Genomic DNA, 13,612 nt, shown 5'->3' with positions numbered 1-13,612 from the left:
GCTCACACAACAAGTCAGTATCCAATCTTCAATATAGAATTGGGAGGGATTTTTTTTTTTAAATCAGCTTGGTCAGGCTGATGGGTGCAAAATCGTCTGGTGAAGGAACATCTACAGAGACAGCTAATGTCCGCAGTTCTCCCTGCTGCATAAGTACATTATCAGTCAAGAAGCAGGTAGCCATGCATCGGAGTTATGAGTTACAACAGTAGTCAAATCCAAGCCAGGCACACTGTGGTGCCTTCCAGAGCAATTTTTTTTTTCTCGGCTGCCTTTCAGGAGAATTTGCTGCTAGTGTGCACACGTAGAGAGAAGCGACCAACTTCCTGCCTTTTATTGCATGCATGCGGAAAGAAACAGTAGCGCAACACGGCAAAATCACTTAGCAGTGGTGAGACTACTTCCACGGCTCTGATCTTTGATTGCTCCGAACTACAGTACACCCCCTGGCATTTGGTGTGTGCTACATATTTCTGGTCCCCGATTCTCTGTCACCCCTAACCCAGCGCTGACACTGGCCAAGGCCTGCCTGAGGAGGTCAGGAAAGTTCCCATGCCCCTGGCCTTCCACCAACTATGCAAAACTGAACTATTCAAAAGGGCTTTTCTGCACAAGTACCAAAGCTGCACAGCACAAAACGGCTTCACAGACTTACTTGAAGAAATGATTGGGACACACTCTTCAGTGCTACATATAGCATATTGTAAGTAATAATAATAATAATAAGTTTTTATTTATACTCCGCCCTCCCCGCCAAGGCAGGCTCAGGGCGGCTTACAAAGCATGATATAGTATCATGGTATAACAATAAACAGATAATAAAATCAATGCACAACGGCATAAATACAATATATAAATTAATATTAAAATTAAGCTAAAACAATACAACGGTGCTACAATCTCTGTTTGTCCAAGACAGCGTAATATTAGTTCTGGTTCCATCTTAAAAGGCTAATTGGAAGAGGGCAGTTTTGCAGGCCCTACGGAACTGATTAAGATCCCGTAGGGCCCGCACCTCTTCCGGCAGCTGATTCCACCATTGGGGCGCTTTTATGGAGAAGGCCTGTTCCCTAGTTGTTTTAAGTTTGGCCTCCTTAGGCCCAGGGATTTCCAAAAGATTTTGTGAGCTAGAACGCAGTGCTCTCTGGGGAACATATGGAGAGAGGCGGTTCCTAAGGTAGGCAGGTCCTCGGCCATATAGGGCTTTCAAGGTGATAACCAGCACCTTGTAACGAACCCGGTATACGATTGGCAGCCAGTGCAGTTCCCACAGCCTAGGCCGCACATGTTCCCACTGAGGTAGTCCCACTAGTAGCCTAGCTGCTGCGTTCTGCACTAGCTGCAGTTTCCGAGTTCGGTACAGGGGCAGCCCCATGTACAGGGCATTACAGTAGTCCAATCTCGAGGTGACCGTCGCATGGATCACTATTATATCACAAGCAGGATCCTATTATATAATTTCTCTGCTAACATGTATCATGTTAATACTTATGCTATGGTTCTGTTCCTTTCTGGTGATTCCAGACTTCTAATATCCTAATGAATTAGTTACTGAATGTCCCATTTTGTTGATTGTACTGATGCACTATGAGTAATTCACCTTGAGTCCATGTGAGGAAGTCAGGCTATAAATAATGTAAATATATGCTGGTTGAGAAAGCAGAGGCCTTGAAGGACATTGTCCTCCCCGCTTCCAGTAGAGTTCAGCTGACCCTTGCTGACTCAGTTAAAAATTCTGAGGTCATACTTGATCCTGTTTTATTATTGAAGAAGCAAGTCGATGCAGCTTCAAACAAGGCTTTCTACCAACTCAGCCTAGACCATACCATGGCCCCTTAACTTGATACAACTGATCTGGCCGCTTGGGTCCATGTCACAGGAACATCAAGACTAAACTGTAATGCACTGTACATTGGTCTCCACTCAAAATCAACTTGGAAACTCTAACTGTCCCAGAATGCCACAGCTCAGTTATTCATGGGAGCTAGACAGAGCGTGCATATTACTCTCATTCTGCAGATGCTTCATTAGCTGCCCATCAGTTACTGGGCTCGGTTTAAGGCACTGGCTATCACATACAAAGTGCTTCATGGTCTCGGCTCCTCTTATTTGTGAGACAGCCTCTCTCCTTATGCTCTATCATGACAGCTTTGCTGATGCCAGCAGGGACTTCTGCAGGTGCCAGCCTGCAAATGGGCAAAAGCAACAACTGCTCATATGCGAGCCTTCTCCATCGCACCTCCCACATTGTAGAACAGCCTGCCTGAGGCAATGAGGGAAGCTTCCGCTCTCCTGGCCTTCTGCTCACTACACTAAATTGAGCTGTTCAAGAGGGCTTTTCTGCACATATAAACATATAATAATAATAATAATAATACATTTTATTTGTATCCCGCCCTCCCCGCCGAAGCAGGCTCAGGGCGGCTAACAGGACATGGTATATACCATGATTTTGTATAAAACAATTTTAAAATACAGTTAATAAATATGAAGCTGCCTTATACTGAATCAGACCCTCAGTCCATCAAAGTCAGTATTGTCTTCTCAGACTGGCAGCGGCTCTCCAGAGTCTCAAGCTGAGGTTTTTCACACCTATTTGCCTGGACCCTTTTTTGGAGTTGCCAGGGATTGAACCTGGGGCCTTCTGCTTCCCAAGCAGATGCTCTACCACTGAGCCACCGTCCCTCCTCCAATGTACACAGGTTATGTACAAAACGGTTCATAAACTTACTTGGATAAATGTTGGGGACTGTGGTCTATATTGCTGTGCATTGCTTATGGTAAGCAGGATCCTAGTGTTTAATTTTTGTATCACTTCATATGTTGTGTTAATACATGCTATGCTTCAGTTTTCCCAGTGGTTCCAAACATCTAAAATCCCAATGCACTGGTTATTGAATGTCCCCTTTTAAATTAAAGTGTCTTTGGGTTGGCCTAATAAAGGACAGGGATTGTAATTCTTCGCTTTTTGGATTTCCTTCTTACTGGCATGCGAGTCCAGTGTCACATGACATCCTTTCACTGTCTGCAGGTCAGTACATCCCAGGGTGTCCCATGTTTGGAAGTGTTAGAAGCCACCACATTAAATCACACAGCAAAGTTATTTCTTTAACCAGCCAGTAGATGGAGCTATTACATTACCTACTTCTGTTAATTGGTGAGGTTGGATTTTAGCTGGTAGAGTTGCTGTTTTCGAGGTGAAGGGATAGAAAATGGCACTTGTTAAAAAAGGGACTTCTTCCTTGCATGATTTCAGCAATCTCCATTTGCCCAAGTAACTGGCCTGATGCTTGCCTTGCCGTGCTGCCACTGTGGTATGGCAAGAGTTAGGGACGCTTTGTGGTTCAGAGGTAGACCAACTGTTTTGTATGCAAAAGGTTCTAGGTTCAGTCTCTAATATCTCCAGCTACAAAAACCAGGTAGTAGGTAGAAGAAGACAGCAGATTTATACCCCGCCCTTCTCTCTGAATCAGGGTCTCAGAGCGGCTTACAATCTCCTTTATCTCCTTCCCCCACAGCAGACACCCTGTGAGATAGGTGGGGCTGAGAGAGCTCTCACAGCAGCTGCCCTTTCAAGACAACTCCTACTAGAGCTATGGCTATTCCAGCCGCTGCAAGTGGAGGAGTGGGGAAATCAAACCCAGTTCTCCCAGATAAGAGTCCCGCACTTAATCCCGACACCAAACTGGCTCTCTAATGTAAAAGATCTTTGCCCAAGACCCTAATAAGCCATAGCCAAAGAGAATTTATTTACTTCATTACCTTTCTTCTGAGTGAGAACCCAACGGAATAACATTGATCTACTCTCCTCTGTTTTATCCTCACAACAAACAACCTTGTGAGATAGATTAAGCAGAGAGTGCGTGACTGGTCCAAGGTTAGTCAGCAAACTTCCACGGCAAAGTGGGGGCTCAAAATCCGGCCTCCCAGATTTTAGCCTGACACTCTAGCTGCTACACCACACTGACTCTTGACGATACTGTCATTGACGGACTCAGTATATGGCAGCTTCATGTCCATTGTGTTCCAAGCTAGCGCTAGCAGTGCATATTTTCACATGGCTAGTGAGGCAGAATGCACTGTTATCTGTTCTGTCTCACCTAATTAACCAAGAGACACTGGAATGGGGAGAAGAAAGGTGTTCCTCCCCAAAAAGAATTGCTAGGGGTATGTTTAGCAAGCCAAGGGGTGTGAAATTGTTCACAAAAACTCCTCCCCACCGCACATAGTCAGTTTCAGCTAAGGACTAGTTAAAATTGCCACTCTGGCAGAGGCCACTGAAATTGGGAGTGAACTAATAGACCTAAGCAGATATCCAAATATAGTCAATGGTGAATGTCAGCCCTAGAGAAAGCAAGAAGGTAGAAAAGGCTTAAAGAAATGAGACGCTTTAGGAATGGATGGGACTCAGTACCATCAAGGACTGTGAGTAGTCACCAGTCTTGGGCAGAGGAGAACTACACTTTTTTGGAGTTGCTCCAGTAAGACAAGTTTGGATGGCCATCTGTTCTGCTCTTCATTGGACGGTTAATAAATGCAAAGTCTGGGGGGTTGGGATTGATCCGTGCAAGCGTTAGCAGAAATCATATTGTACAATGTATATTGCCCTGTTAACACCATAACACCAATACATGTTCTGACAGCCAGCTATGTTTTACAGCAGATTTCTTACCTATAGAGCCCATCAGAAGCACCATACATCTTCTCAAGCACCCAAATTCCCCCACATACACACTCACCATTTCTTCAACATAAGGGAAAAGCATGTCTCCAAAACATTCTGTGGATTCTATGGGAAGCTGAGCGGGCAAGTTATCAATGGAACACATCAAAATCCCAAGCCCTTCCACACTGAAAGAGAGGATAAAGAGATTGAATGTCATGCAAGTACTTGGTAAGACCATCGGTTTATTCATTGTAATTAGGCTTGCCAACCTCCAAGTGGTGGATGGAGATCTCCTAGGATTACAACTGATCTCCAGGGCAACAGAGATCAGTTTGCTTGGAGAAAATGGCAACTTTGGAAGATGGACTGTACGGCATCATACCTCACTGAAGTCCCTCCCCTCCCCAGACCCCATCCTTCTCAGGCTCCGCCCCACAGATCTCCAGGTATCTCCCAACCTGGAGCAGGCAACCCCAACCATAATTGCATCTCTTTTAAAACAGACAAAAAAAGTTGCTTTGTAGACTCTGCTTACACCACAAAAGCAAACCAGCAGCAATTACAAAGTCCCACGCACCTGTCATGAATGATGTGCTGGTCTGCATCATACATGCAGAACGGGCTGTCTATTGTGGTACATTCAGTCATGAATTCGATAGATCCACCAGTGTCTGCAGAAATGTCACATATTGCAACAAGCCTAGGAAAAATGGATTTACAACATATCTTCATAGCCAAGAAAAGATTTTCAGTTACATAAACAATCCCCTAAACATTCCATTATGTATTGGGGTTTGTAGAATCTTTCGGGCTCAAGTGCCGTGTTCTACTGGAGAAAGTTTTCCTTCCAGATGTTTCGTTCTCGGCTGCGGAGAACATCCTCAGTGGCGTTGCAGCCGGAGCAGGCGCTCTGACCTTCTCGGCTGCTGTGCATTGAGCAGCCAAGAAGGTCTGAGCGCCTGCTCCGGCTGCAATGCCACTGAGGATGTTCTCCGCAGCCGAGAACGAAACGTCTGGAAGAAAAACTTTCTCCAGTAGAACACGGCACTTGAGCCCGAAAGATTCTACAAACCCTAATGATGTTACCAGCCGTGAAAACCTGAATTCTTTGATTCCATTATGTACTATATCATTGGTTTCAAAAGTAATTACAGAGTCCTAAAAATACATATTCCTAGGAAACATAAAGAATTAACAAAAGCATTCTCTGAAAACAATTTCAACAGGTTGCAAAAAGAATTACATCTGGTAGAACTTCGTGCCAGCATATTCAACAGTTCCAACAAAACAGCAAAAGATGCACATGATACAGAGAGCAAAAGAAGACAGGGCCAGGGGAGGGGGGAGAATTGAAGGGAAGCAATGCTCTTGCATTGCAAGACTATTGAGCTGCTTGTTTTTACCTTATGAGGGCGCAATTCATGCAAACACACACACACACACCAAGAAACATTTCTTACTTGTGTGGTAATTCTGGGCAGCCTTCCGTAGCTGACGCAGAAGGTCTGAGGGGCGTCAGAAGTCTCTGTGCATCCTGCCTGCTTAGCAAACGTGGGGTATGCTGCTCCCAGTAGATCCCATTGATTACACAAGTTGCATAGGGTGCAATCTGGAAAATAAAGCCAAACATTTCTTGATGGTTTAGTAACGAACTGCTAGATCCAGGGTCTTCACTCTGTGACTGAAACTGCAAAGGAAATGCAATATTTCATGTCCCTTTTGTCAGTGGGCCTCAAATTCTGTGTAGGATATCAAACAAATTGTCAATAGTTCACGCAGACTAGACTGACCTCAGGCCTGAATTGCGCATTTCAGACCACTAGTTTAGTTAACTGAGGAACAGATCCACACTCTGTACAGAAGACCTCAAAGTACAACTAACCCATAAACAGGAGAGCTTTATGTGTTATGCTCACATCAGTGTTAAAACGAGATGTGTAGAGCTCCGGATGCTTGTCATATTCCGTAGGGTCATACACCCCATCGCTCTTCCTTACAAGGTGATGGTGTCGACTAAGCACAGTCCCATACACTTTTCGGAGATCTGCAAAGGAATACAATGAATGAGAGATCCATACCAGACTCTGCAAGGGTCATGAGGACATTATAGAATTGCTCCAAGATTACCTCCAGTTCTGGAGACCTCCTTCAGTTCATGGGGCTCTACAAACTCACATGGGAGCGCATTGAACATTTCTTGAGCACCCTGCAAAAAATAACCGACCCTCAGTTACATTGGCTATACCAATTACTATAAGGTATGCAGGCTGTCACAGAAACAATACTTCTAAAGACCCCTATACCAGATTAACTGGCACAATGTTGTTGATCTGGTCTTAAGGCCAGATCTTGACGCTCATGCGGACAGGCAGTGGCTCAACAGTAGAGCATCTGTCTTGCATACAGAAGTTCCCAGGTTCAGTCTCCAGCACCTCCTGCATTAAAAAGTCCAAGTAGTAGATGATGTGAAAAACCTCAACATGAGATCTTGGAAAGCCTCTTGCAGAGGCAATGCTGACATTGAGAGATCAATGGTCTCACTCTGTAGAAGTCATAAGAACATAAGAGAAGCCATGTTGGATCAGGCCAACAGCCCATCCAATCCAACACTCCGTGTCACACAGTGGCCAAAATATATATATATATATATATATATATATATATATATATATATATATATATATATATATACACACACACACACACACACACACACATACACACTGTGGCTAATAGCCACTGATAGACCTCTGCTCCATATTTTTATCTATCCCCCTCTTGAAGCTGGCTATGCTTGTAGCCGCCACCACCTCCTGTGGCAGTGAATTCCACATGTTAATCACCCTTTAGGTGAAGAAGTACTTCCTTTTATCCATTCTAACCCGACTGCTCAGCAATTTCATCAAATGCCCACGAGTTCTTGTATTGTGAGAAAGGGAGAAAAGTACTTCTTTCTCTACTTTCTCCATCTCATGCATTATCTTGTAAACCTCTATCATGTCACCCTGCAGTCGACGTTTCTCCAAGCTAAAGAGCCCCAAGCGTTTTAACCTTTCTTCATAGGGAAAGTGTTCCAACCCTTTAATCATTCTAGTTGCCCTTTTCTGCACTTTTTCCAATGCTATAATATCCTTTTTGAGGTGCGATGACCAGAATTGCACACAGTATTCCAAATGAGACCGCACCATCAATTTATACAGGGGCATTATGATACTGGCTGATTTGTTTTCAGTTCCCTTCCTAATAATTCCCAGCATGACGTTGGTCTTTTTTATTGCAATCGCACACTGTCTTGACATTTTCAGTGAGTCATCTACCACGACCCCAAGATCTCTCTCTTGGTCGGCCTCTGCCAGTTCACAACCCATCAACTTGTATTTGTAGTTGGGATTTTTGGCCCCAATGTGCATTACTTTGCACTTGGCCACACTGAACCACATCTGCCACATTGACACCCACTCACCCAACCTCAACAGATCCCTTTGGAGTGCCTCACAATCCTCTCTGGTTCTCACCACCCTGAACAATTTAGTGTCATCTGCAAACTTGGCCACTTCACTGCTTACTCCCAACTCCAAATCATTTATGAACAAGTTAAAGAGCATGGGACCCAGTACTGAGCCCTGCGGCACCCCACTGCTTACCGTCCTCCACGGCGAAGACTGCCCATTTATACTCACTCTCTGCTTCCTATAACTTAGCCAGTTTTTGATCCACAAGAGGACCTGTCCTTTTACTCCATGACTCTCGAGCTTACAAAGGAGCCTTTGATGAGAAACTTTATCAAAAGCTAACTGGAAGTCAAGCTAAACAACATCTATTGGGTCACCTTTGTCTACATGTTTGTTCACCCCCTCAAAGAAATGTAACAGGTTAGTGAGGTAAGATCTTCCCTTACAGAACCCATGCTAAGTCTTCCTCAATAACTTGTGTTCATCAATGTGCCTACTCATTCTGTCTTTGATAATGCTTTCTACCAACTTTCCCAGTATTGAAGTCAGACTGACTGGCCTGTAATTTCCCGGATCTCCTCTGGAACCCTTTTTAAAGATGGAGGTGACATTTGCTACCTTCCAGTCCTCAGGAGCGGAGGCAGATTTCAATGAAAGATTACATATTTTTGTCAGAAGATCCACAAGTTCAACTTTGAGTTCTTTCAGAACTCTTGGAAATATGCCATCCGGACCTGGCGACTTATTAGTTTTTAATTAGTCCATCAGTTGTAGGACCTCCTCTCATCACCTCAGTCTGATTCAGGTCTTTCAACACCCTTTCCAAAGTAAGTGGTTCTGGAGCGGGCAAACACTTCTCATCTTCCACAGTGAAGATGGAGGCAAAAAATGCATTCAGCTTCTTAGCCATTTCCCTATCCTCCTTCAGTAATCCTTTTACTGGCTGGTTTACTGCTTCTAATATACTTGAAGAAATTTTTATTGTCGGTCTTATGTTTTTTGCAATATGCTCCTCATAGTCCCTTTTTGCCTGCCTGATCACAGTCTTGCATTTGATCTGCCACAGCCTGTGTTCCCTTTTATTAATCTCACTTGGACTAGCTTTCCACCACTTAAAGGAGTCCTCCTTACCTTTTACAGCTTCCATTACTTTGTCTGTTAACCATGCAGGCCTTTTCTTATACCTATTTGTGCCTTTCCTATCTTGTGGTATATATTTTATCTGAGCTTCTAAGATTGTAGTTTTAAATAGCCTCCAAGCTTCCCAAGGGCTTTGACTGTATTTACCTTTCCTTTCAGTTTCCTCTTCACATGCCTCCTCATCTCAGAGAATTTACCCCTTTTAAAGTTAAACGTGGTTGTACTGGTCTTTTGGGGCAACTCTCTATTTATACAAATGGTGAAATCAATAACGTTATGGTCACTGCTCCTAAGCGGTGTGATCACTTTTACATCTCTCACCATGTCTTGGGCATTACTTAGGACCAAATCCAGGATCACCCCACCCCTGGTAGGTTCTGAGACCATCTGCACCATAGCACAGTCACTGAGAGCATCTAGAAACTCCATCTCTTTCTCTTGACCTGGACACATATTGACCCAATCAATCTGCAGGTAGTTAAAATCACCTATTACGACACAGTTTTTACGTTTAGCCACTATCTTTGATCCTTCCATTATATTATAATCGTCCTCTATCTTTTGATTTGGTGGGCGATAAACTCCCATAGGGTGCGGCCAGACGGACCACTTAAAAGCGAGACGAAAGAGCCTTTTTCTGGACCGGGGCAGAAAAATCCGACGTGGCGGCGTTCACATGAACGGTCGTATAAAGAGTTGGTCCCACTAGTGAAAAGCAGTTGATCGATCACACGGTGATGGTGATTTCTGGGAGGGGGGGGTCCATTGAACATGCGCCCAACTGTTTGGAGCTGGGAAATCAAACATTGCTTCAGCGGCAGGGAGGAAGGGGGAAAGTTTCCGGAATTAACGTTGCCGATCCAAACCAAGGCACTGGAAGGAATGATTTTCCTAGAAATTGGCAGTGACAATGATATCTTGAAATCCTCACATTGAAAAGAAAGATTTTTTTCCTGTTCTGAAAAGTGGGATAACGTTTCCCCCCCCCCTCCGATCCTGTGTTGATTGGAGAAGCAGAAGCGTCATCTCAGATTCCCGGATGATCTGGCAATGCGCATGTCTGCTGGGGCTTCTTTTCAAAACAAGGTGGGAGGCAGTATCGCGCGTGAGCTGTCCAAACAACAAAAAGCCGATCTTGTGTCGCTGTTTTGAAAAAGGGCCGGACTTTCTGTGGAGTCAAATTAATGCGGCACTGATCTGCAGCAAGTCGGAATGACGCTGAATCACGCTTGATTGCCAGATGTGGATGTCTGAACGAACACATTTAATCCGTCAGCGAGACGGAGCTGTGTCGCCACTAATGGTACGTCTGGCCGCACCCATAGTTAAATTTCCTTTTGGGCCCTCTATTTCAACCCAAAGCATTTCTAGAAGGGAATCTTTTTTTTTATAAAAAATTTTATTGTTATGTATTCCACCACCAATCCACCTCTGTGAGAGTCCCAGGCCATAGATACATTATAATATTCCATAAATTTATAACTATTAACATTTCGTCCAAATACAACTCCGTCACTCTATTTAAACATCTTATCCATTCATTTTCTTATTAACCAGCCAATCGTCTTAAATTGTTTAAACTTTTCCAAATATCTCACCATCTTCCTAAACCACCCCTCCTCCTGTTCCCTAACCTTTAATCCGTTCATTCTTCGTATCTTCATCGTTAAATACTCCAAAATAATTATATTATTCATTCTATCCCTCCAGTGATTAATTGTCAATTCCTCAGCTTCTTTCCAATTCCTTGCTATCACTTGTCTTGCTGCTACTAACATCAAATTAATCCATTTACTATCCTCTTTTGATCTTAATCCCACACCATCCAAATTAATAATTGCCATTGCTTTGGATATACTTATTTTCCATCCCATAATCTTTGTCATCTCTATGCCAACCTGCATCCAGAATTTTTTCACTAAGGGACAATCCCACCACATGTGACTGAAAGATCCAATTTCTCCACATTTCCTCCAACAATTTTTACTCCCTGATTTAGAAATATAATACATCTTAATGGGTGTATAATACCATTTCTGTATCATCTTCAATCCCTGCTCCTGCACTAACCTAGATGTTGTAACAAAGGGAGGTAATCTAAACATCCTCTCCCAATCTTCATCTAAAATTTTATCTCCAATATCTGTTTCCCAATGTTCCTTCAAAAATTCTCTCGGGGATTTCCCTGTACCTAATAAAATCTTATACAATTTTGAAACTATTTTTGACTTATCTTCTCTATACTCTTTCACCAATTTTTCAAAGGGAGTATTAATTCTTTTACCAATATTTTTAAGTTCTTCCTCCTTCAGCAATGAGGAGATTTGACTTTTTAACAACCAATTAATATTATTCAAAATATTATACTCCTCTTTCTTCACCCCATCAGTACCCCAAACCTCTTTCAATTCTTGAATCGTAATCCTCTTCAGTTTATCTCCTACTTCCTTTGACAGTGATCCCCTTAATGGAGCAAATTTATCATAGTACCACATTTTAATAATAGATGATATCTCCGGAGCGAGTTCTTTCTTCCACTTCTCCCATACCCTACTGGGCCCTATAAAGGTTGATAATTTATCACCTATCTTCTTCCTCCTTTTCGTTCTATCAAATAAACTTTCCTTTCCTCCTACTACCTCTAAATTTTCCTTTTCTATCCCGTTCAGCTCTTCTCCTAACTCTCCCTCCAACCAAATCATTAAGTGCCTTAATTGATATGCATCATAATAGTAAATTATATTGGGAATCCCCCATCCCCCATCTTTAATACCATAATATCTATACCTATTGGCTGTCCTTGGTTTCTTTGATGCAAAAACAAATCTATCTATATCTCCTTGCCATCTCTTCAGTACGTATTCTGGTATATGCCAAGGCAATACATAAAATAAATAAGTCAACCTAGGAACTAGAAACATTTTAACCATGGCATTCCTTGTACTAATTGACTCCTTCCTCTTCCTCCAGTCTCTCATTTTAACTTGAATTCCACTCCAGATTTTTTTATAATTATACTCAAATATTTTTTTAATATTCCTAGGAATATTAACCCCTAAATATTTCACCATTTTATTTGCTATGGGAATACCCAAAATTTGTGAAGCTGCTAATTGTAACCCTGGTTTTACATTAACACACATCATTGAAGATTTTGAAAAATTCACTTTTAACCCTGACACTTCCTCAAATTCCTGTAGTATCTTTTTTAAAGGTGCCACTGCGGGCTCCACATCCTTAATTGTCACCATCATGTCATCTGCATACATTGTTAAGAGATTCCCATCTATTTTCCCTTTCCCTGGAACTTCAAAGCCTATAATTCTTTTATCCTTTTTTAATTTATTCACTAACGGTTCCAATGCTAAAATAAATAACATAGGGGATAAAGGGCATCCCTGCTTCGTACCACTCAATACCTGAACATATCCCTCTACTGAACCACCAACTCCTATCAACGCCTTAGATTTAGAATATATTGCCTCAATCATATTTTGAAATTTCTCCCCAAACCTATATTTTTGAAATATAGTCTTCATGTATGTCCAATCCAAAGGCCTTATAAATATCCAACGCCAAAAGCGTAAGCGGCAAATCCTTATTTTTAGCTAAATAAACCATACCCATCACCTTCCTAACTGCCTCTACTAAATATTTTTGAGGCATAAACCCAAATTGCTCTTTCCCTATCAATTGTGCAATACATTTTTTGAGTCTCATTGCCATAACCTTTGCAAATATTCGATAATCCATATTGGTGATTGAAATTGGCCTATATGAATCCCTTAAAGTCTGATCTTTCCCAGGTTTCGGAATTAACACCAATCTCGACTCCAACCATGTAGGCGGTGTAGGAGATCCATCCAAAATTCCTTGAAACAATTCAGTCACATGAGGCACCAATATATCCTTAAAATGCTTATAAAATACCGCATTAAAACCATCCAGTCCGGGTGCAGATTGCATATTCATAGAATCTATAGCCATCTTAACTTCTTCTTCCGTTATATCCTTATCTAATTCTTTCCTACTATCTTCACTTAATTCTAAAAATTCCAACCCCTCACAGAATTTTTCTATATCTTCCTTTTTAATCCCTTTGTTTGCATACAATTTGTTATAGAATTCTATAAAATTCTCCAGTATCATTTTAGGTTCAGTTTCCAAAAACCCTATATCGTTCCTGATTGCCTTAATATTTTTCCTAACCTGAAAATTCTTAATTTTATTTGCTAAAATTCTTCCTCCTTTCCCTTCAAACTCATAATACTTCTGTCTGTTATACCATAATTTTAACGTAGTCCTATTAACATCCAATACATTCAACTCTTCCCTTTTCCTAATTACTTGTTCT

At 42.1% G+C, this 13,612-nt stretch overlaps 1 protein-coding gene across 3 annotated transcripts in view; it reads right to left on the bottom strand.

The window, feature by feature from the left end:
- AASS (aminoadipate-semialdehyde synthase) overlaps window positions 1-13,612 on the bottom strand; it is a 65,614-nt gene that overhangs the window by 36,734 nt on the left and 15,268 nt on the right. For all 3 annotated transcript variants that reach the window (XM_060244825.1, XM_060244824.1, XM_060244823.1), the window contains exons 6-10: window positions 6,794-6,872; window positions 6,583-6,710; window positions 6,127-6,275; window positions 5,244-5,366; window positions 4,740-4,851 (exon numbers count right to left, since the gene is read on the bottom strand). In XM_060244825.1, coding sequence (XP_060100808.1) covers window positions 4,740-4,851; window positions 5,244-5,366; window positions 6,127-6,275; window positions 6,583-6,710; window positions 6,794-6,872 — 591 coding nt within the window. The remainder of the gene's footprint in view (window positions 1-4,739; window positions 4,852-5,243; window positions 5,367-6,126; window positions 6,276-6,582; window positions 6,711-6,793; window positions 6,873-13,612) is intronic.

This window comes from Heteronotia binoei, chromosome 8 (assembly GCF_032191835.1).
Source record: "Heteronotia binoei isolate CCM8104 ecotype False Entrance Well chromosome 8, APGP_CSIRO_Hbin_v1, whole genome shotgun sequence".
Taxonomy (NCBI): domain Eukaryota; kingdom Metazoa; phylum Chordata; class Lepidosauria; order Squamata; family Gekkonidae; genus Heteronotia; species Heteronotia binoei.
This window is presented reverse-complemented; position numbering and strand designations above follow the sequence as displayed.